Source organism: Kryptolebias marmoratus, linkage group LG16 (genome assembly GCF_001649575.2).
Source record: "Kryptolebias marmoratus isolate JLee-2015 linkage group LG16, ASM164957v2, whole genome shotgun sequence".
NCBI classification, from domain to species: Eukaryota; Metazoa; Chordata; class Actinopteri; order Cyprinodontiformes; family Rivulidae; genus Kryptolebias; species Kryptolebias marmoratus.
Window position 1 is genome coordinate 23720870 of NC_051445.1, and position 22955 is coordinate 23743824.

Below are 22955 nucleotides of genomic sequence, written 5' to 3' on the forward strand. Positions count from 1 at the left end.
GCGTTCCGAGCATCTTGGCCTGTCCCTGGCCCTGACGGGTGCAAAGCAGTGCTGCTTCGGAACATGTCGCGAGCTGGTGAAGAGGGAGGTGGGTGTAGGACTCGTGAAAAGGGCAGCGTCGAAAAGCATCTCCCTGCGCGTCCCTTTGCCTCTCACGCGCTGTGACGTCCCTGTCATGCAGCCGGAGCGCTCGGACCGGTTGTCAGGCGGGCCACCAACAAAACGAGCAAATCCCTCCTGAAATGTATGTCTGTTTTTAAAGGAGGGCAGGATGACTTCTGGCCTCGAGGACATGGCTGCTGGAGCGTTTTGATGTGATTTAATCCCAGTTAATGAAACGTGCCCTCCCCCCCCTCCCCCACTTCCTGCGAGAAACTAATAAGATGCTGCTGGACCGCTCGTTTACCAGCCGAGGAGGTTAAAAATGTTCTTTCTCACCAGGCGAGCTGCTGTCACCATCAGCCTCACCTCGCCCCGCACACACGCACGACAAACTCTACGTGATTTCTCATGCAAACGTCAACGCGCTCGGACTGCATGTGCCTCAGGCTCTGCTCTTCTCGGTGCTCTTACAAAGCAACGCTGCAGTCTTCACACCAACGTAACTCGTGACAACACTGAACAGCACCTGCAAAGACAGCTTTTATTAAAAGAAAGGCATGCTGATACATTTATTTCAGGTGTTGGACTTACTGCATAAAAAAAGCTAAACGTGATTACAGTCCTGGGAAAATGAAAGTCCACCCTCTATAGGGTTTTTATATATTAAGACATAATAAAAGTGATTGGGTCTTTACCAGGTTCTAAAATGAGTCTAACGCCAAGTGTAAAAAAAAATATACATAACAGATGCCATTATGTCATTATTTATAACACATATTAACACGCCATCATGGAAAAGAAGTGTGAAAACTAATTCTGCCCAAGTATTTATTAGCTTATAGAACTTCAATTAGCATTAGTAACTTTCAAGAGTGTTTTTTCCCCTCTGACGTTATCAGTCTCTTGCATGGTTGTAGAGGAATGTGGGGTATTAGTATTTGTTGGGTGTTAGTATTTCAGTCAGGTTGAGATCTGGACTTTGACTGGACCATCGCAGCACATTGATTATTTTCTTTTTCAGTCATTCTGTTGTAGATCAGCTGCTGCTGTGTTTGGGATCCTCGTCCTGTTTAATGACCAAGTTTGGTCCAAGCTTCAGCCGTCAGACAGATGGCCTCACATTTGACTTTAATAACCTTTGGTCTACAGAGGAGCTCATGGTTGACTCAATGACTGTAAGTTGCCCAGGTCCTGTGGCTGCAAAACCAGCCCAAACCATCAGCACTCCACCACTGTGTTTGACAGTTGGTCTGATGTGTTTGTGCTGATATGCTGTGCTTGGTTTTCATCAAACATCTCTACTTTGGTCTCATGTGTCCAAAGGATATTATTACAGAAGTCTTGTGGTTCATTCAGGTGCAACTTTGCAAACCTAATCTAGAAAGAAGAGACTTTCTCCAGGCCATCATTTCAAACAAGTCACACTTGTCCAGTCTTTTTCTAATATTCTGTCATGAACTTTAATATTTATCCTCTGAGGCCGGTAAAGTCTAAGATGAAGCTCTTAGGTTTGTTTTGTTTTTTGCAATATGTCCGAACACTGCACGGTCTGACCTTGGGGTAAATTTGCTGGGATGAAGATTAGAAACTATCCTAAATGTTTTCCACTTGTGAATAATCTTTCTCTTTAAAATGGTTAACTTTAAATTGTTTGTAAAAAATACCTGTAACCTTTCCTAGATGCAACAATTGCCTCTCTAAGGTCAATGCATAGTTCCTACAAATTTCATCCGGAAGAGCACAACGCAATATTTTCACCATGTTGGTAGGTAAGCACTAGACAATGGCTTCAAAGCAAACTAAATCCAGGTATTTACTTACTCTTTGGTCAATGTGGGTACATTGGCCCGGAAGCAATGGACTCATACAATCAGTGTTTCAACGGATTTGTAAAGGATGTCCAACATCTCCATGTTAAGAAAGTTCTGGTGACTGGCAGGGTAAGTAATAACAATGTTATACATTAACATGTAGGCATACCTTGTTGACAGTGTGTTTATGGACTAGAATCAGACCTAAAATGGTGCCAGTGCTTTATTTGTAACTATCAATCAACCATAACAATTTTTTTTTTTATCATTGTTCTGTTTGTTATATCATTGACAAAATCCTTTACCTTTAAATTTAATTCTGTAGCTTTGGGGTTTGGCACATGGCATGGCTGAATTATCTACAGCAGAGACGTTCTAAATCATGAAACCTGTAATTCTACCACACATACAATTACAGTCTAACATTACATAACAGAACTTTTATATTTTTAAGATGTTACTTTTACCGGAATTAAAGTGGTCCGAGCAGATTCTAGACGTCTTCGAAGGCTGATCCTTGCGGTCGATGTTTTCTAGCCAGACTCGCCGACGTTTCGCACTCAACTCCTCCGTTTGAGGTCCTTCATGTTTCCTGGTTTTTGGAATGTAGTGAAAACTACACTTTGCCAAACCGTCTGCACGGTTAGAACATCCTTTAAACCAACACAAAACAACCATTGCACACCTATAATGAATACAGTCAAAATGAGCCCGCGATTGAAAAAAAAAAAAAGATTTCTCCTCTGCCGCGGCTGCAATGGCGACGAAAGGGGGAGTGTCTGGAAGAGTGACGTCACATGTAAACTATGCATACTGATATTTTTCCTCCTTGGTGTTTTGTTGACACCATCAGCATTAATGAAGATAAACAAAGCATCTCTGCCTTCTCCCATTGTTCAAAATTGAAGTAAAAATGTCTTCTTTTTTGGGGGGGTGCTGCCATGTTGTATTTTTGGAGTCAGCATCTACGCACTAGGCATCTGGGGCTGCACCCTTGATTTGAAAGTCCTGCTCATACTCCTTCCCAACTCGCTAACAGGCTGCCAATCACAGTGTAACGACACTTTTCGTTAGGCCTCATATAATGGGAAATAATGGGAAATAATGCATATTTGAACACACAGAAGCAAAATAAGAACTACATGAATCAACAAAATCAACTCCTGAAAATACGATCTGAAGTGTATTTGTATTTTTTTGCCAGGAAAGTGTCCCATTCTTTTACATGTAAGGGTGAAAGGTAAAAATTGTACTGCAGCCAGCCACTAAGGAATGTTTGTTCTTTATGGCTTCAACTTCCAGATCCCAAACCTGTCTCTAGCTATAATATGTCTCAATGATTAACACACATTTGTACTGTATACGTTAATAAAAAGTAGCCATCTCCTCACCATGTGTATCCATTGTTTAGTTGCTGACTACTTTATCATTTCTGGCCTAATTGTGTTTCTGTCATATAGTTTTTCTGTCTGAAAGTCTGCTGTTTCAATTGATTGTTCAACACAACTTGTGACAGAATCTGTTTGACCCAGGTCTCTGGCTCAGTTATTTGAAAGTTAAAGCATATTTTATAAAGTAATTGTTATGAATAAAACTCTAAACACTGGTCGCAAGTTAGCAAACCTGCAACACTTTATAGAAAACTGTGTAGGCCTGTCAGTTTTAATAAGCCGTATTAGAAAGCCGTAAGAGCAGAGAATAATACAGCTTAGATTTAGACCTAATAAAAGATGCTTGTTTGTTTTTTTGTGATGTTCTTGTAAAATAAACGTAATTTTTTGCTTTTTCAAATCAAACGTAAATCTTTTGCATGTTTATTTCAGCCGTGAGTGCATCAAAACCAACCTTTCATGACATTTATACATTTTTTAAATCGCTCAGCGTGTCACGTGTCCCTGCTCGTGCTGCTTTTAGGTGCTGCTTGTTCGCCCTTTGTCAACATAGGAAATGGTTGTTAAGAAAGATAATTGTCGTGAAAGAAAGTCTTTATTGTTCTTTATTGTAGTCTTTATAAAATTCGAAAGCCTGTAGAGTAGTTGTCTGACATTTTTTTAAAGTTCGAATTTGTACATTATAAGATATTATCTCAGACCACCCGAATTTTGTAAATGGATACTCCCACAACCGCATTTTTAAACAGGCTAAAGCTCCAAATGACACCGCTGTATTGGTACTTCATGTATTTAAGATTCAAATATCATTTGAGGAGCATACGTAATGCAAAACTAAAGAAAAAATTTTTCACTGTATCAACTTGCAAGTCAAAAATTTTTAACTGGAAGGGAAAATTCCCAGCGGTCAATGAAGGCAACATAGCTTCACTCTTCCTCTGCCCACTGCAGCCATTTTGATTTGGACCCGCACCGCCGGAGTCAAGCAGACTGGAGAAGGTTGGAATTGTGTAACTCAAAACACACGCTGCATGATCCATTTTGTCACGTTTTTGTCGGCAGCTGGTACTTGGAACGCAAAGCCACATTTGTGCCACATTGGAGAGAATTTCACTGCTACCAGCGAGCTTTGATGTTTAGCTTCGCTATCATTAGCTTACGTTAGCTTGTGAGCGCTTCCCTTAGCTCTGGATGTTAAGCTTCATTGGAGGTTGGCATTTCAGCCCAGTATTTATTTTTGGTCTAATACGTCAACACACGATCCTGCGCCACATAACTTCTGTACCCATCATTACAAAAATAAATGGTCTTGAGTTAGCTGGAGGAGTCTCTAAGTTGAAGCTAACGAGTGAGCTAGGGGTTAGCCCTTTTATGAAGGCTGCAGCTCGTTTTTCTGGTCATCAGTCGAAAGTTACTTTATGGCGCATAGACTGCAGCACCGTTTGTCGTGCCAACTAACATTAGGTGGACTCTGTCTGGATGTTTCAGGTGTGATTTCTGAGCGGAGTGATGTGGGACCAGGGAGGACAGCAGTGGCCGCAGTGGCCTCTGAGCCAGCAGCAGTGGATGCAGTCTTTCCAGCATCAGCACGACCCGGGTAAATCAAGGATGCGTTTCCGCCTTAAAAGCCCTAATCTTAAGAAAAGGGGGAGAAAAAAAAAAGATCTGCTCAAACAGGATTCACAATTGTGTTGAAAATGGCACACATGATTGCATTTGAAAATCTGAGGTTGTCTTTGTTTGTTCAGGTCAAGTGGACTGGGCGGCTCTTGCTCAGGCTTGGATAGCCCAGAAGGAGTCAACCGGCGCACAGCAACCCAGCGTCCAGCAACCCAGCGTCCAGCCTAGTGTCCAGCCTAGTGTCCCGCCCAGTGTCCCGCCCAGCGTCCAGCCCAACGGCCAGGACATCCCAGGCCTTGAATCCGTTGCACCAAGTAACCACGGAGCCTTCCAGGGTGACCCAGCGTTTGGACGAATATGGCAGCCAGGTAAAAGAGAACGGGTTTTAACAGCAGAAACTCTCCTTAGACACGTGTGGAGTGTTTTCTCTTACCTGCTTAGTTATTACCACAAGATCCAAGGTTTTAAGAAAGTACCAAAGAGATGCTTACCCTCAAATGCCTAGGATCAGGAGGACATGTTGTGAAAACCGGGGTTTTACCAGTAGGACTTACAACACCAAATCTGTCTGACTGGGTATGTCTTGAAGGAAAAGAAAGACACTTTCCACAGAAGCTATGAGCATGCACAGATCTACCAATTACAAAAGTCTTAAGCGTCTGAAGGGGTTGTGGCATTTTAGTTTTGATTAGAAGTCAGGAATGCCTTTATTTTTCATCTGACAATCCAAATCATGAAAGGATTTATTTCCATATGTGCCTGGTCAAATGTTTGAAACACAGTAGTTTTTAATAACTCTTTTTATTATCCCTAAACCATGTTGTTTTTGTTTAAACACAACAAGTGTCATATTAAATGATAAAATATCTAAATATAAAGATGACTTGCAGGGTGGCTCTTTCACGCAGTCAGCATCTGCCTGACGGTGCAGCAGACTGTCTGCAGTTTACATTTAGGTTCAGATTTTGTTTCTCTTTTTGTTTTTAGCTCTGCAGGAATGAAAAGAGCTCTGACTGCAGTTCTGCTGACAAACAGGGCCAGCTTCACAGCAGGGCTGTGCTCAATGTCCCATTAGTAGTTTCAAGATTAATAGACATTTTGCTACTCTTAGTGTTTATTTTTTGTTTCGTTTCTGTCCTTTTATGGTTTTGTATTGAGCTTGTGACTTTTTAAGCCTCCATTAATACAGAGTGAATCACTGACACAGTTGTGAGAAATAACCAATTTTATGTTGTTTATATTGCTTTGGTGTTCGTGGTTGTTTACAGAGTGGGGAATGCATGGTCAGCCCCCTCCTCCTCCTCCTCCTCCACCCCCCGACCAGCCCTGGATCCCCCCAGGTTCAGCACCAATGGATGTGGTGACCCCCAGTGAGGACAGCAACAGCCAGGACAGCGTGGAGTTCAACTCTGAAGCCCACCACGGGGTTTACCCCCAAAACAGCCATGGGTATGGGGCACAGCCCGACAGCTACGCCATGGCCCCCATGGCCATGAACCAGTTTGATTATCAGGTATGCAGATGCTACAGTAGAATCTGTTGAAGCTTTTTTGGGTTTAGTGTGACAACCAAGTATCAGAGGACGAAGCAGTCGACAGAAACTGTGCCGGATCCCAACATCTAGGTGTATCAGTCTGTGCACAGTCACATTTTGGCTTGTTAAGTCTCCTTTCTTTAATTTAATCAACCGATTTCAGTGCTTGAATTTTTAGCACAAGATAAAACAGGTATTTCAAAGATTTAACAAAATATTGCAACTTTTAGCTGATGTTTTAGAGAATTCCTACCCATTTATACAGCATCATAATTTATGCCGACATTAAAGGATGTCGGCACCTTCAAGCACTGAACTTTTTAATAATGAAATTCTGTTCAGTTTAAGCAAAATGTGCGCTTTGATGTTTGAGGCAACAACAGCCACAGTCAGCGATGCCCGAAACGGAAAAACCCTTTGACCTTAAACGCACCTGTAACTTCCAGTTTGTGCTGTCTCTCCACAGCACGGAGCTGCTTCAACCTTCACCCCCACGCCAACGGGGTTTCACGCTCCTTACTGGCAGGGTCCACAGAACAGGCGAGATGCCCGACCACCAGGATTCAGAGACCGGCCCAGATCCCCCCCTGTTCAGCTCCCTGTCAAAACCGAGGTCCCAGCACCTCTTGGTGAGTCGTAAAAATACTTCTAAAAACACATGAATGGATTTAGTGGACCAAAATGAAATTTGTACAGATTTTATTTTTCTATAGAAAATTAGTCTGTGTGTAAAATCTTTTCTTCAAGTCTATAAAATCATTTTATTTTGCTTCTATTCAACCATATTCTGTTAATTTAAATTATATTCATTGAAATAGTTGATACATTAGTAAATATACAATTATTTGTCTACAGCTCCTGTTTATCTGTTATTTAAGTTCATAAAAAATGTATGTAGGGCTCCTTGCAGGAACATTTTAATTTTAACTTCAACTGAGTCATTAAATTAAGATTAAGTTACAGACCTGTGCGCTGTATCATCTCAGTGCTATTTGTTGAACAGATTTAGCTGTTTGAGCTACTACTTTTGCGTTTTGTGCTGAACACTGTCATATAGAGAAAAAAAAACACTATTGTAAACAAAAAAATTAAAGTTTAGAAGTTGTAAAGTATCTAGAAAAATGAAATACTGGAACCACTCATTTTTCTGTTTTCAGATGCTGTAAAACGGCGCACCCTACCAGCTTGGATCCGCGAGGGCCTTGAAAAGATGGACAGGGACAAGCAGAAAAAGATAGAGCGGGAGCGAATGGAAAAGGAGCGTGCAGAAATGGCTGACGACGATGAGAAAGAGCACAAGGCTGACGAGGAAGGGGATGGGCCACGCTTGCCCCGCAAGAGTAAATTTGTAAGCAGCTCCGTACAAACATTGATTGTCTTTTTGCTCTACCTTTTTTGTTTTTTGATTGAACCGCTGTTTCTTCCTCCTTTTTTAAATCAGGACAGCGACGATGAGGGAAATGACAATGACGATAACGACAAGATCTCCATCAAAAGAGAATTTCCTGTTCAGAGTCCTTCGCCTCCTGCAGAAGACAGTGAACCAGAAATGAGCGAGGAGCTCAAGGAAGAGCTCCTGGTAGGTTCTGCCAATATTTCACCCTCAAAAAAGCTGATTGTTCCTAACACAAGTGGTAAAAATGACAATTTTGACAATTCTTTTTTTTTAATCTTCTTTAGATGGGCATCACTAAAACCCTTCTGACAGAGATCCTTCTCTCAGTCACTAACGAAGAGATTCTGCACGTGGCCAGGGAGGCTCACAGAAAAGCCACTCGAGGTCTGCTTACGTCTCTTTTTTTTGTTCCCAGTTTACACATCATCTGTGCTTGTTACCAAGACAGATCGTTTTAAGCCTGGAGAGAATCTGTTCATATCGCTCTCTTAAAATGTTCAATTATTGTCCTGTATAGAAAGGTGATTGAGCAGCAAAGCTTTGACATGCATTTTCAACCATTCTCTGCTAATGCATCAGAAGAAGAAAGGCAGAAGAACGCTTTAGACAAATTGTATTTGGACACATGTTCCCCTTGGTATTGAAGGTCCTGCTGGGTGGCTGAATGACTGACTAAAGTCTCAGCAATGCCTCTGACCAGCACTCACGTACAAGTTACTGTGCATTAGTACAGATTGGTTCATTTCCTCCTGCCCGACTGTTTGACTTGGATTGTGTGACAGAAGCTTGTTTGTTAACCTCTCTTTTTTTTTTTTTCTCTATTTTTGTTTTTTCCTTTTATTTTTATGTTTGTGTTAACAATGACAGCTCTTGTGACTATTGCTTTATCTGTGACCTCCTTCTCAGCCTTTGAGACAATGGCAGTATGTGTTTTAACATGTTGTTCCTGTTGTTGATGTGAATCAAAGCTCCTGCAAAACAGCTGGCACAGTCAAGTGCACTGGCTTCTCTGACTGGTCTCAGTGAGTATCTATTTTTCTGTCACTGCAGGGGGAGGGGAGGGGCATTTTTAATTCATGGTGGAGTGTTTGAAGAGACATGGAGGAAAAAAAAAACTGAAGACTTGACATCCGAATACTTTATCCTAATTTTTAGATCATTTTAGGCAAATGTGGCATCTGATTTGCTGTTTTAGTTTTGCACAAGCATGCTTAAAATTAGTGTTCACATTAATGTATATGTTTAAGACCTACATGTATATTGTTTAAGGTTTTTTTTTGGTGTGACATACATACTCATGCAGGATTAAGTGCCTTTCGTATGGACTTTTTATTGGTGCTATTTCGTATTTGGAACCTTGTAAGAAATGAATCCTTCTCACTGCCAACACTGAACAACCTGGGGGCTCTGTTGTGGCAGGCGGGATTGGTGATTATGGTTCAGATGAAAGCGACGATGAGGATGCGCGCAGTGCCCGAGGATCCGAATCTTCTGACACAGACGACGAAGAACTGCACCACCGCATCCGGGAGAAGCAGGATGCCTTCCGCCGCAAAGAGCGAGAGATGCAGCTGTTGCAGGAAAAACAAGCACAAGAGGCTCTGCTCGCACGTGGTAAGTTAGTCAAGTTTATTTATTTGTTTTCTAAACGGAACATACTACATCCCTAAGAAATATTATGAACTTTTAATGTTCTTAAGTTTTAAAGGCACAAGAAAAACTTAAATATATTATTTGATAATTTCTTTAGTTCTTTAATTTCTTTACCTTTACTGAACAACTTATTTGTATTTGGAAAATATAATCAAACTTAAGATTTAGCCAGCTTTGGTCACTCGTGTGTGAACCAGTGAAGCCAATCACCGTGACAATGTGTGCGTAGTCACATGACCCTGGCGTTGCCAAACTAGAACTGGCAGCAGTGACATCGGTTACAGTGCTATGCACATACTTACCAGCTCAGCTCTGTGACTACCTTTGTTTCTGGTTCAGAGGTGTAACAGATTTGGGAACAAGGTGGCTTGAAAGTGTTGTGTTGAAGAGAATAAAGATGAAACGTTTTTACAAGATACCAGTCACACTACTGAGGATGTTTCTTCAGTCAGCAGAATAATCGATAACTTATAGGTGGTGTCGAGATTGGGTTTAAAAGATGCATCTACCAAAGGCTGAGACTCTTCCATCAGAAAATTGATGGGAAAAAAACAAAGAGATACTGTGGTGAAACTCTGTGTGTTAAGACCCATGCTGGAAACAACTGTAGGATGTTTCCAACCTTAGGAGTCCTCAAGTTGCTCTGTATGAGAACCCATCGTGCCACAGTGGTCAACATGGTCACATGAGCTTGGAGGTTTTCCAACAAACGCCGCTGCTGCATCCAGAGACGTAACCTGAAACTGTTACGCAACAAGAAATTCATAAATCAGCCCTGCATGGAAATACCATCAGGGTCTGTGGGCATGAGCTCATCTCAGACAGACAGACAGTGGGTTTGTGTTCTGTGGACAAATTAGTCAACATTTCACCGTAGCTTTTTTTCAAATTGGATGTTAAAGGCGACATCCCAAAGATGGCCATGGGTGTTATCAGAGAAGCAATAGTTGGTGTGGTAGTTCATCAGAACCCGTGGCATGGGTGACATGTTTTCATGGTTATTTTCAGCAGTAAAATGTGAGACCTCTGCATGAATTATATCAGCATGACTACATAAAATTGCGGTTCAAGAGGCTGACTGGTCTGCCTCCTGCTCCCCAGATTTATATCCTAATAAAAATCTAGGGCACTTTATTAATACGGGAAACCATTTAAATCTTGGATTCAAGATAAACAGACTTCTCTTTGAAAAATGCACGAATTAATAAAAGGAGTAACTTAACAGCGAAGGCTCTGTTGACACTACTGTAGATGCTTTTAAAAACAGAGATGCACTTTTTGTCCACACAAGTTTTTGGTGAGAAAAAAACAAGATTGCTAGAAACGCTATTCGGAGTGGAGATTTTTAAAAACATTGTTTTTGCTGAATTTGTTTGGACTCAAAATCTGCAGCTTCTCAGAAAAGAGCAGCCAATTTTGTGAATCCCCACTATCACTTTGCACCTTAGAAACCAAAACAATAGTGAAGACATTTTTATAAATCTTTCTCCGTAAGTCTTGTGTAGACATGGACCGATATGAGATTTTGATGGGGTGGTATCTTTGAGCAAATGCCATAATTTCATGGTATTTCCACTTTGAAACACATTATAAAGTGCATCACATGATTTATTTGCTTATATTTAAAAACAAAAACAAATATCATGTTTTGCCTATTTATTACGGGGCGGGAGTGGCGTAGGAGGTAGGGGTTTGTCCTGTAACCAGAGGGTTGCCAGTTTGAGCCCCCGCTCAGTCTGTCTCAGCCATTGTGTCCACTTTGCCTGGTGGTGGTCAGAGGGTTCGGTGGCACCGGTGTGATGGCAGCCTCACTTCTGTCAGCCCGCAGCTGTGGCTACGATGTAGCTTACCACCATCAGTGTGTGAATGTGAGGATGACTGACTGTAGTGTGAAGCACTTGGGGGTCCTTTGACTAGATAAAACGCTATACAAGTGCAAGCCAGTTAGCATTTATTTAATGGGTATAACAGAATAATAATGCTTGTAATATTTACTTAGTTTAAATTATGTATTTTGTTGCATGTTAAGTATGGCAAATGTATAAATCTATCAACAAATAAATGTTAGATTTAACACAGTTAAGTGTTTGTTTTAACTTTACTTACAAGATAAGTAAAGGTTAGGTGACCCATTGTTGGCATGATTTTAATTGGTGTCTTTGCTGTGTTTTACAGAGGAGATGGCCAAGGAGAGACTGAGCAGGGAAAAAGGGGAATATGATGATCAGTTAGAAAATGCACACAAACAGGAAGTAAAAGAGAGAGAGCCAGAGCCTTTGGTAGACAGGCGAATGTCCCGCAGTGATGAGGGCAAGCACTCAGGCAGAGGGAAGGAGGAATCAGGGCGAGGTGGCAGCCGTTCCCCGGCCAACGGTCGCAGCAGCAGCTCCCACTCCACCTCCAGCCACAGCAGCTCCCGCTCTTCCTCTTCGTCCTCCTCTTCCTCAGCATCTTCCCGGAGCTCCTCTCGGTCCTCCTCTCCCCAAAGGAAGAGGAGGCGCAGTCGCTCCTCCTCCCGCAAGGCCCATCGGCGCAGCCGAAGCCGCAGCTCCCACAGGCACCGTAGTGAGAAGGCCAGGGACAGGAGGAGGAGCAGCGCAGAGCGATCAGGCCGCCACAAGAAAGACCGCAGTGTTTCCAGGGAGCGCCGGAGTCACAGGACTAGATCCCGATCCAGAGACAGAGATAGAGGCAGGGCGAGGGCCAGAGACAGCCGCAGCTGCAGCAGAGACAGGAGGGATAAGGAGAGGAAAAGGAGCCGCGAGCGCAGGGACAGCAGTCACAGTCGTAGCAGCAAACACAAACAAAAGGCTTCGAGCAAAGACAGAGATAGGAGGAGAGAAAGGAGCCGAAGCCACGACAAAGAGACCAAGAAAAAGAAGGATAAAGATAGGGATAGAGAAAAGGAAACAGACAAAAAGAAGGAAAAGCTCAAAGCTAAGGAGAAGGGAAGCTCTGCAACAGAAGAGGATGGCAAATCAAAGAAAAGGAAAGGGAGTGACTCGTACGCAGATTCCCAGAGTGACAAACACTCTCGACAGGATAGCAAATCAACCAAGAAGGGCTCCAGCAAAGGTAGCAAGAGACACTCAGACTCTGACTCTAGTAGATCCCCCACCCCTGAAGTTAGCAAGGAAAAGAAATCTAAGAAATCTAAACGTAGTCGTTCACGGTCGGCGGAAAAATCTCACAAGTCTGGTAAGAAGGCAAGCCGCAAACACAAGTCTAAGTCGCGATCAAGGTAGTATTCGTTTTTCTCCCTTTTTACTTACTGTATGTTCATTGTGTGTCTTGTTGAAAGTTTTATTTCTATAGAAACATGTTGACTCTCACTTGCTGTGAAATTCTCTGATGTGTAAAGTCAAGAAAGATGATCTTATCAGTCGAATGTTTTATTTAGCAAATTTACCGTAAATGATTTTGACAGAATATAAGGAGCCATGTCTCAGTAGAGCCTGTCATTCTGTTTTTTGTATCTGAATCAGCTTTTTGTAGAAAACCAGGAGAAAATGTCTTAGTGATGATGAACAGCCAAACATATTTGTTGCTTTTGCCCCGTGTTCTGCGGGGTGCAACCTGCAGTACATTAGTTTTGACTGAAGTATTTTATTCTCTGCCAGTATGGTTTGTGGGATTGCAACGTTGATGCGTCTTTGTGTGTGTTGTGGTGTGCACTGCAGAGGGCTCGATGCATGATTAATGTGGTTCCACCTGCCTCTCTTTCAGGTCATCTTCCCCCTCCCGCCGCAGCAGACACTGAGCAGCACAGTTGACATCCAGATCTGAGCAGTTGCCCATTTAAAATTCCATGAGTTGAGCAGGCTTGTCTCATTGTAGAGGCAATTGTGTAGGTGAACACCCCCTCATACATTTCTTTTATTGTAAATATGTTGTAATTTTTAAAGTGTAACTGAAGAACGAGACATTTTGAAACGTAGGTTTCTTTATGAGAAGTTTAATCAGACACTAAAAACGAAAGCTGTATCATTTTAAAACGTGACAAGACTTTTTTTTTTTTTTTTCCATCACACATTGTAAGATGTCCAATAAAACTGTTTGTTCCTTGCTTTGTCTCCTTACCGGATCTTATTGAGATAATAGCGGTTTTCCAAATTACATATTATGGAGATTTATTTGAGCTCTTTTGGGATTATTAGGAATGTGGTTTGGAAGCCACAACATAAAAATAAATATTTAGTCCTTTTTTATAGCAAAGGCTCTCCTGTCTGGTTTTCTGCAATATGTGAATACAATTTATAATAACACAGAGAGAAAACCAGATTGGTCAGTTTTCACTTATAGTTTGTTAGTCATTACATTAATCCAACTTCTGGCTATAATCTTTTTCTGAAATGACCAAAAAATTAAACATTTTTAACGCATTTTAAGCGCGTTGCTGAGGAATAAACCACAAAGTGCTGTCATGATCACAGTCAACAAAATAAGGCGTTCTTCAAAAATATGGCAAGTTCAGAAAACATTTAAAAGTACAAATGTGTTGAAATTAATAGTTGGGGTGCAACTTAGTTTAAAGTGGGAAATTTTCTTATAAAACAAAAGACTGAGGCCTGCAAAGTTCAGTGTTTAAGTTTTATCAGTCGGGATACATTGTTTTTGCCTCTGTAAAAATTTGGTCTTCCTTTATAAAAATAACAGGTTAAAATACCAGAAAAAGAGAGTCAACGGTTTATTATAGATCTTTAATTTCATATTGTAATAAATAGTTTTTCATAGTACTTATATAAATGTAAATGAGTTGCAGTAATATTTCAATCCTCAAGCCCATTTTGAGTTTTATTTTGTAGGAAAACACAAAAACGGCTCTCTGGATGTAAAGGTTGCAGACCCCTGATTTGGCTTAAAGGCAAACTTGCAAATCTAGTCCTTAGTTGTGCTTTATAAAAAGATCAACAGTAAGACCATCGCACTCATCAGGACATGATTGTCTGATTTCAGCTGTAGAAGGGAACATACCTACACTAACCTGTACAGCTAACAAGCTGAACATGTTTAACAGAATCCCGACTGGTTTAGTGTTTTTATGAAGACTGCACCTCACCTCTTCTGCTTTGAGTGTTTCAGAACCACACCCAGTTAGAACCTGTTATCAGCTGGCGGCAGGATGCTTTCTGTGCAAACACAGTGGTATTTCAACTGTGTCCAGGAGGAAAAACATCCATCCTGACTGCTCCCAGTTCAGCCTCAGAGCCACATTCAGACCTGGGTTATACTTTATTATGAGAGGATACTTCTTTTGTTCAAGTAGTTTGGACTTAGTGTGCTTTGTGTAAACAGTACCTCTATTTCAAGTGTAATTACTTTGTTTTAATTAGTATTATGGATTTAGTAGTAACAATTAAATACTATCATTAATAAATGTGTATGAAAGGCAAGTGTCTGCTCGCTTGACCACAGTGGACCAACCTGCAGTACTCACGTATATCCAGTAGGTGGCAGCAGAAGCGCAAAGGACAGCAGCTGCACGCAAACAGCCGAAGAAGGACATAGCGGAAGAAGAGGGCGCAGCTGAGCTGATCGGTGTTATGATATGATGTCTTCGAGCAAGTGGGTCCGGCTGATGTTCGGTCCGTTCGGCCTGAAACCGAGCTCTGTCTGCGGTGTTGTCCGGGGCCCGGCGGGTCGGAGCAGCTTCAGCTGGACTGCGGTGTGTCGGCAGCGCCGGAGCGGGTACTTCTCAGAGCCGGGCCGGGTTTCGGTACCCGAACCTGGCTTGTAGAGTCCAGGTTGAACTTAGGTCGAAAGTCTCGTAGCAGCAAATGGTTTTGAGCCTTGAAAAACCTTTTGGAAACCATTCATCTCTGCAGCGGCCGTAAAGCCTGACTCAGCTAGAAGTCTTCATAAATGTGATGCAATAATACGAAATTGATGCAACAAAAACAGGTTCTGCATTAGGAAACACAGTTCTGGTTAAATGCCACAGCTTTAATCTAACACTTTAGTCACAGTTTTTCTTAATATGTTTTTGTTGACCCGATTAATGTTTTTGAACGATTAATTATTGATATTACTAGTCTTCTAAAAAATATTAAGCAATTTCCCAGGCATTATTTACAAATTTGCTGGGGAAGTAAGAAAAAAATAATCCTAAAATTTATGAAGCATTAACTCTTTTAGGATGTTCATAAATTTATATCGAATGTACATTATTTTATGCTACTCATGAGTTTATGAACAGTCATGGTAAAACATTAAAGTGCACCCTCTGAAGTTTTATGCATCAGGACATCTTAAAAAGAAGAATCTGGTCCTCTAAAACTTAGTAATACAACCTGATATGAACAACAGCACATGGTATTTTGGGACATTGCAAACAAAACTTAGACACCACCCAGTCCTCTCCTTGTGACCCTTCCTAAAGCAGGCAGCTGTCCTCTTTTCTTTTTTTTAATTATTCCATCTCATTTGATTTGTGACAAACAGGTGGCAGCAAAGGTCAAAGGAAAGGTTTACAGACAGCTATGTTGTATGGTTTGTAAACAAAAAGACAGGACAGAGAACAGGAAGTGGCAGAGCTGAAGATGTTGAGGTTCTCCTTGGGAGGGACGAGGATGGACAGGATTAGGAATGAGGTCATCAGAGGTACAGCACAGGTTGAAGGACTGGGAGATGAGAAGCCAGACTGAGATGGTTTGGACATGTGCAGAGGAGGGACAGTGGGTATATTGGTAGAAGGATGTTAGAGATGAAGCTGCCAGGAAAAAGACAGAGGAGATATATGGGTGTAGTTAGAGAGGACATGGAGGGAGTTGGAGTGAAGACAGAGGGCAGAGAAGGCAGAGTTAGATGGAGGAGGAGGACTCGCTGTGGTGACACCTGACAGGAGAACAGTCAAAAGAAAAAGAAGAGTTAATCTATCTCATTGTTTAACAATGAGTTTGAAATAATTTGGAAATGTTCCTATAATATTTCTTCTCAGATTGATGGGTTGGTTTGTCATTGCTGATGTCTTTCCACTTTGGCGTTGTAATAACTGTTGTGGCAGCAAAAAATCAATTTCCAGGCACTGTTAGATGAAATCACTCAAACAGGTTTATTTATATATTGTGCACAAAATATAGAGAGCATTAAAGACAATCAACAATCAATATCAGAGTCCCAGGTCTGAACAGGGAAGCTCTGAATCAAAGCTCTGGTCCCCCAAGACAACACAGGAGCTTTTATTAAAGATATTGAAATACTGGACCAGAAGGAGGAGAAAAGCAAGTCAGTCTGGTTCCTAAGAGGAGAAAATTCAACATCACTCCTATAAACAAGTTCATTCTGTGAGAACCCATGGGACTTGGAATACAAGTCATAACATTATCAGGACTTATAAACAACAGGTGTTACCCTATAGTAAATTCTGCCATTACAACACACATCTATTTGCTCCAGAGCAGCAAACTGACAAACTGGCTGTTTTTCTAGAGGTGTTCCCACTGATGCTGATCAAGTTAATCAATACATTTGTTCAGCAGCACCTGGCTGCTGCTAGTTACCATCTGAACTCCTTTGGAAACTCTAAGGGTGTACTTTGTTTTTCATGCACTCCTCATGTAGCTTTTGGTTTAGTTTTTATTAAATAGTCATAATGTAGAATGTTATGTGTTTATCTGATGATGCAGTATTTTAAGACCTGTACGATGGTTTCTTTGATTCTTCTGATAAGTTCAACTTCAGGACTAAAAGTAGTTGTTTTTCTCTCTGAGATGACTGCAGTAAGCATTCAGAACAACCAAACCTGTGAAGCAGTCCAGTTTTTGTAAGCGTTAAATTTATTTAGATAAAAAAAAATTATCAAATCAGAAGCTTAGCTTTTTATTTTTTTATTGTTCCCACTTTTTTCTGATTTGGACTCATATTATTTGATTTTTAAAATGCGTGCTGTCATTAAATACTGCATGCCACGCCATCATGAGCTGTAATTCGTTTGTTGTGTTCAGACGTGACGTTGCAGATGTATTTACTGGAAATTTCCCCAACAGCGTAAGCGTGTGCAGTGCTCGGTCGGCCTCCTACACCACCGTGGACCCAGGTGAGGTGAAGCGGTTCCAGGCGCTGGCCAACAAGTGGTGGGACGAACAGGGAGAATTCGCTGCCCTGCACGCCATGAATGACCTCAGGGTGCCTTTTGTACGGTGAGTGTTTGTGCAATAGATTAATTTAGCCCCAACAAAACGACTGATTAGCAGAGCCATCAGCAAGCATATTATCATATAACATTGTATTTATTCAAGCAACTCCCTGAGGAGGCGTTGGAGGGATAGGAATGTAATGTGACGTTATTGCTCCAAATGTCAGCAGTATTTCAGCCCATAGTGCTGCAGCTATCATATGCCCATATTCAATCATAATTGCCATCTGTTTCGCGTGCTGCCACAGACCGCCACCCTGGATTTTGTATTCCATTTAATATTCAGTTTGTATAATAAATGGGAGGATCCCCGAACGTATCTCCCAGTCTGGACATTTACTTTATGGCGTGCGTTAGGACCTGGATTTCCAGCACCCCGACACGACTAAAAAAGGTGGAACTTGGTAGTCGCTACAAATATTAAAAAAAAATAGATCATTAAAGACATGCTTTCACATGTGCTGTTCATAAGGGTGGTTCAGTGTAACACACAGAAGCCTAAAGACCTCCTTGTTTGTTTCAAATCAGCTACGTGGAAAAGGTTTTCTGGTGTTCCGCAGCAGCATGGGAAAGAGTATGGCAAGCAATTATGTCATATAATATTATTTGATATCAATAATTTCCCACCCTAGCATTATTTTTCCCAGACGCTAGGTTTGAATAGTCCCATTTAATTTATTTTATTTCACATTGGGAGATGTTATTCAGTTCTGTGCTGATTTTTATTTTGCATCAAGAAGATTAAATTAACTGAAGCAAACACTTTTTTTTTCTCGTTTTGTAATATTGATCAAAGAGCGAGAGAGATGCCTCTCTGGAGTTTATCAAACTTTCTGTTTGACATAAATGGTGTGAAGGAGACTGTTTACAGTTCAGATTAGATGAAAAATGCAGTACAGTACCTTTTTATTATTTTGTTTTATTTTATATATATGGATGGGACCTGCTACTTTAGACTCTCTCCAATAGGAAGGACAGTTTCTTTTTTCTGTTTCTGTGATGGTCATTGTTTGTTACAATTTGATATTTATTTCTTTTTCCTGCTGTACCAAACTTGTACCAGACTGTGACTTGATTATACCTTTACACCCGTATTAAATGGTTTAAAAAGTTAATCAGGATTATAAAAACCCTAATTAATTTAGTCTGAGTCTATGAAGCTGGAGAATATAGTTTTTTGGCATGATCTCTGTGCTTTCTGCCTGAATCAGACAAGTGTCACACAGTCTGAGGGAAGAAATGAGCAGAGGGTGACTGAGGCTGTGACTGGGTGATGTCAGGATCCTGTGACAGTGGATGTTAGAACAGATGTAGCTTCCTGTACACCTCTTTGTTTCCTAGCAGCTGGAAGATCTCGCAGGCTACGAATCTTATTTCTGTCTTTAGTCCATCCATTTCAAAGTGAGGTCTGTGACTGTATTGGTGTATGTTGGAGGATGTTCTGGTACCCCTCGACAGAAACCTGAATTTGTCATCTTCATGGCTCTTTTCCAGGGACAATCTGTTGACCGTGCACAGAGCACATCATCCTGGGAAACCACTTGCAGGACTGAGAATCCTGGATGTTGGCTGTGGTGGAGGCGTGTTCACAGAGGTAAATATGTGTCCTTTTAGGATAAAGATTTAAACTCCAGGCGCACAAGGACTCCTCAGTAATATCTATCCAGCAGCAGTGGACAGTCTTCTCACCCACTCACAGTATCACTTTAACAAAACATTTCAGTACCATCCCAGCTCTGTTCTTCTTATGGTTTGACTAGTCACTGTGTGGTGGACTGGACAATCGTCTTTCATTGTTTGTCTGTTTGTTAGTGTTGAACGCTGGGCAGCCAGGACACAGGACGTAACCAGCTGTGCTGTGTGAGCTGGGAGGACAAAATTTGGTCTCAGTATGACTGACTGTTTAGTTGAGACAGACAGACAAGAATGCCAAGTTGAGAGTGTAGAGGTCTGGGTGTTTTTGTCGCTCTAAGTCTATCCATCACAACGGATCAGCTGTGGGAGGACAGACGAGAACCCCTGGGAGAACTAATTCCCGCCTCTTCACGCAGGATTGTACGTCCTGCTTTTGTCCAGAAGAGGGCGACGTGGTTCACGTCAAACCCATCTGCAGAATACTTCCTTCAGGAATGATGTCAGTGGTGTAATATTACTTAATATATATTCAGCTCCTGTACTGAAGTACAGTTATGAAGCTGTGGCAAAGTAGTTTTATCAATGTTTTTTGCAGATGACATTATTTTTGAGAATTGGACCTGAAATCAAAATACATATTTGATTAATTGCTTGCTGCTTGTTCTTCAACTTTGTGTTGTATTGTATTCACAGAGGGGTGTAGTGCTCGTTTAAAACATTTTACTGATGTTTTTATGCATTTTAAGCTAGAGAAGTAATATTTTCTATGTTTATAATTCTGGTTTATATCAGAGCTAAAACATGGCTGCCGTGTAGAAATCCAGTGCTTCAGTGTAATCCCATTAAATCTGTTAACATACTCATCAAAAGGACCAAAGAAGTACTTTTGTTTTAATATTTTGTTAAAATATGTTTAATACTGTTTCCATTTATATAATCAATAATATGAAAACCACAAAGGTGTTGCTGTCTGTTACACATGATGGGAGTTGACGGCTGATTAACATTTACGTGTTCAGCCCGTTCACCTCTCCTTGTGCCTCCCCAGCCACTGGGCCGCCTGGGAGCCAGCGTGCTGGGAATAGATCCTGTAGAAGAAAGCATCAGCGTCGCCCAGCTGCATTCGTCTCCCGACCCGGACCTTCGTGACCGGGTGTCCTACCATGCCTGCACCCTGGAGCAGCTCTCAGACGAAGGAGAAGAGGAGCGGCAGGAGCGGCAGGAGCAGCAGGAGCGAAGCGAGGCCCAGTTCGACGCCGTCGTGGCATCAGAGGTTGTGGAGCATCTGGCTGACTTGGAAACATTCGCCATCTGCTGCAACCACGTTCTGAAGGTGTGTCTTACCTCAGTGTGTGTTTGTGTTGTTCTTCCTCCCGAGCTGCACGGTACAGCGTGAGCGTTTGCATGTTCACCTGAGCGCATCTGAATGTGCAGATGGTTACTTTGTTGTGTTTGCATCTGTGGTTTATCTCTGGGAGTAGGTGTGTGTGTGTGTGTGTGCTGGGCCAGAGGTTCATAATCTCCTGGGTCAGTCGGCTAAAAAGAGTTGAGAGAAGAAGAAACAGCAAACAAACACAAAAAAAGGACATTAATCTTCTCTGCCTCCATTTCTGACTGCTGCACATTTAGACTTTTGTCTTTTTTCCGACCCAAATCTATTTTTTCCAGATTGTTCTTCACTCCAGTTTCATTAAGGATTTTCTACAACAGATGCTGCTTCAGAGCACAATGTTTTAATCCATATTCATGTATTGTTCATCCAGCCTCACTTGATCCTTGAGGTTTGGCACCCTTACGTCTTGTTCACTTGGATTCTTTCCACTAAAAGCTTTAAATCCTTTTCTTAAATCCTCTTTTCACTCACAAAGCAGCAAAGCTCACTAATACCTGCAGGGATGCCATTAAACGTGTTTTCTGACGTATTATATTCTAGTAAAACCTGCACCGACACTATAGTTTATAAACTAAACATTTCTTTTTCCTTCTGTGCGCAGCCAGGCGGCTCACTGTTCATCACCACCATAAATAAAACCAACCTCTCATACGCGTTGGCTATCGTCATAGCCGAGCAGCTGCTGCGCATCGTTCCCAGCGGGACGCACGACTGGGAGAAGTTCATCAGCCCGGTAGAGCTGGAGCGCCTCCTGGAGTCCAGTAAGTTTCTGCAGCAGAGGAAAAAAGTAGAATGGGTCATTTGTGGGTTGCACATCTGATGATTAGCCTCATCAACAACCATCAAATGTAAATAAAAAACAAAACATAGTGATTTGTAAATCTCTTAAACCCATATTTTATTCACATTGGAATACAGCAAAAAGTTAAAAAAAAAGAAAATAAAGTAGTTTTGATACCAAACAACATAAAAACAGTTTGAGGAACATTTTGCAAATACGGTAATTAGGTTTAGGAATCTATCCACACATGAAAGCAGTCTTTCTAAAACAATCGTTTTTTCTTCTAAACACGTCAGCATTTGTAGAAATGTGTTCATCCACACGAAAACACAGAAAACAACCCAACTGCCTGTTGTACCGCTGCCAAACCTGTGTGTGGGTCTATAAATGCTGCTACAAAAATACACCAGAAACAGCAAAGATTCGGAGCAGATGGTCCAAACTGTAAACACAAGAAGAAAAGGACGGGGGTGGAGAATACAAGAACAAAAACAAAAACCTTTCTGTGGACTGACGATGAGGTGGAACTTATACTTTGAGTCACATTAAACTACTACTAAGGACTGGGAGTTGTGTCAGTCCAAATCTGCATATATAATGTAGGATTTCAGGGGGAGTATCCAGAGGAATGGTTAGGTAAATTACACACAAGTTTTGGTCTTTAAAAACTGTTCACTTTTCCCACTTATTAAAATGTATACTTGATGATGTATATTGTAGATTTTTTTTCTGCAGCATTTTTATTGTTGACAGTTCAGTAAAGTGCTAAAAACTTTGTTAGCCTTAGATTATTTAGTGTAACGAAAAGGGTGTTTAGTTTTGTTTGCTCTGCTCTGTTCATTGAAGTGATGGACTATACAACAGTTTTGCTGTAGTTGAGCATCAGCTGCAGCTCATAATATCGTGAAAAGCTTTCAAGAATCTAGAGAAATCTCTTAGCTCAAAGAAAAAGGCTGAAAGTCAGTATTAGATGTCTGTGATCTTCGGGCCCTCGGGGGCCACTGCATTAAAAACAGGTCTGATTCTGATCTGGACATCACTGCATGGACTCGGGAAGACTTCTACAAATCACTGTCTGTAAACACAGTTCACTGTCCCATCCACTAATGCTGCTTAAAGCTCTATCAGGCAAAGAAGAAGCCAGATGTGAACATCATTCAGAAATGCCTTTTGGGACAAAGCTTGTTTAAAATGGGCTGAAGCAAAATGAAGACAACTGTTCTGTGGTCAGACAAATAGAAATTTGAAATTCTCTTTGGAAACCACAGACACCACATCCTCTGTACCTAAGTAGAGAGGGACCATCCAGCCTGTTATCAGCACAATTCAAAAGTTTGCTTCTCTGATGGTATGGGGGTGCATTAGTGCCTATGGCATGGGCAGCTTACACATCTGGAAAGGAACCATAGGAAGTAGGAAGTATACACAGGTTTTAGAACAGTGTTTCTCAACCTTTTTTGGGCCAGCGCCCCCCTATCCATTATCAAGGCCTCTTACCACCCCCC

General features: G+C 41.5%; 2 protein-coding genes and 1 long non-coding RNA gene across 5 annotated transcripts in view; 2 read left to right on the forward strand and 1 right to left on the reverse strand.

Moving 5' to 3' along the window:
- Positions 1–351: 351 nt before the first annotated feature.
- LOC108234178 lies at positions 352–3165 on the reverse strand. Its single transcript, XR_001808514.3, has 3 exons — positions 2381–3165; positions 1924–2034; positions 352–628 (listed from the first exon to the last, which is right to left on the reverse strand). It is a non-coding gene; the product is annotated as an uncharacterized LOC108234178 (long non-coding RNA).
- Positions 3166–4218: 1053 nt separating this feature from the next.
- On the forward strand, positions 4219–13529 carry pnisr (PNN-interacting serine/arginine-rich protein). Of its 3 annotated transcripts, XM_017413217.3 has the most exons (12): positions 4219–4303; positions 4793–4901; positions 5053–5292; positions 6193–6437; positions 6925–7087; positions 7616–7806; positions 7900–8037; positions 8139–8238; positions 8823–8876; positions 9274–9468; positions 11683–12748; positions 13234–13529. In XM_017413217.3, exons 2-12 carry the CDS (start codon positions 4814–4816, stop codon positions 13265–13267), a joined length of 2514 nt encoding a protein of 837 aa, XP_017268706.1. In that variant the 5' UTR covers positions 4219–4303; positions 4793–4813; the 3' UTR covers positions 13268–13529. The 3 variants fall into 3 exon arrangements, with proteins under 3 accessions (XP_017268706.1, XP_037836080.1, XP_017268707.1); XM_037980152.1 differs by lacking the exon at positions 8823–8876; XM_017413218.3 differs by lacking the exons at positions 7900–8037; positions 8139–8238; positions 8823–8876; ... (1 more) ...; positions 11683–12748; positions 13234–13529 and having other exon boundaries at positions 6193–6373; positions 7616–7757.
- Positions 13530–14993: 1464 nt separating this feature from the next.
- coq3 (coenzyme Q3 methyltransferase) overlaps positions 14994–22955 on the forward strand; it is an 11173-nt gene continuing 3211 nt past the window's right edge. Inside the window, exons 1-5 of the mRNA XM_017413129.3 lie at positions 14994–15195; positions 17493–17645; positions 19136–19235; positions 20325–20609; positions 21271–21430. Coding sequence (XP_017268618.1) covers positions 15056–15195; positions 17493–17645; positions 19136–19235; positions 20325–20609; positions 21271–21430 — 838 coding nt within the window. The 5' untranslated portion in view covers positions 14994–15055. The remainder of the gene's footprint in view (positions 15196–17492; positions 17646–19135; positions 19236–20324; positions 20610–21270; positions 21431–22955) is intronic.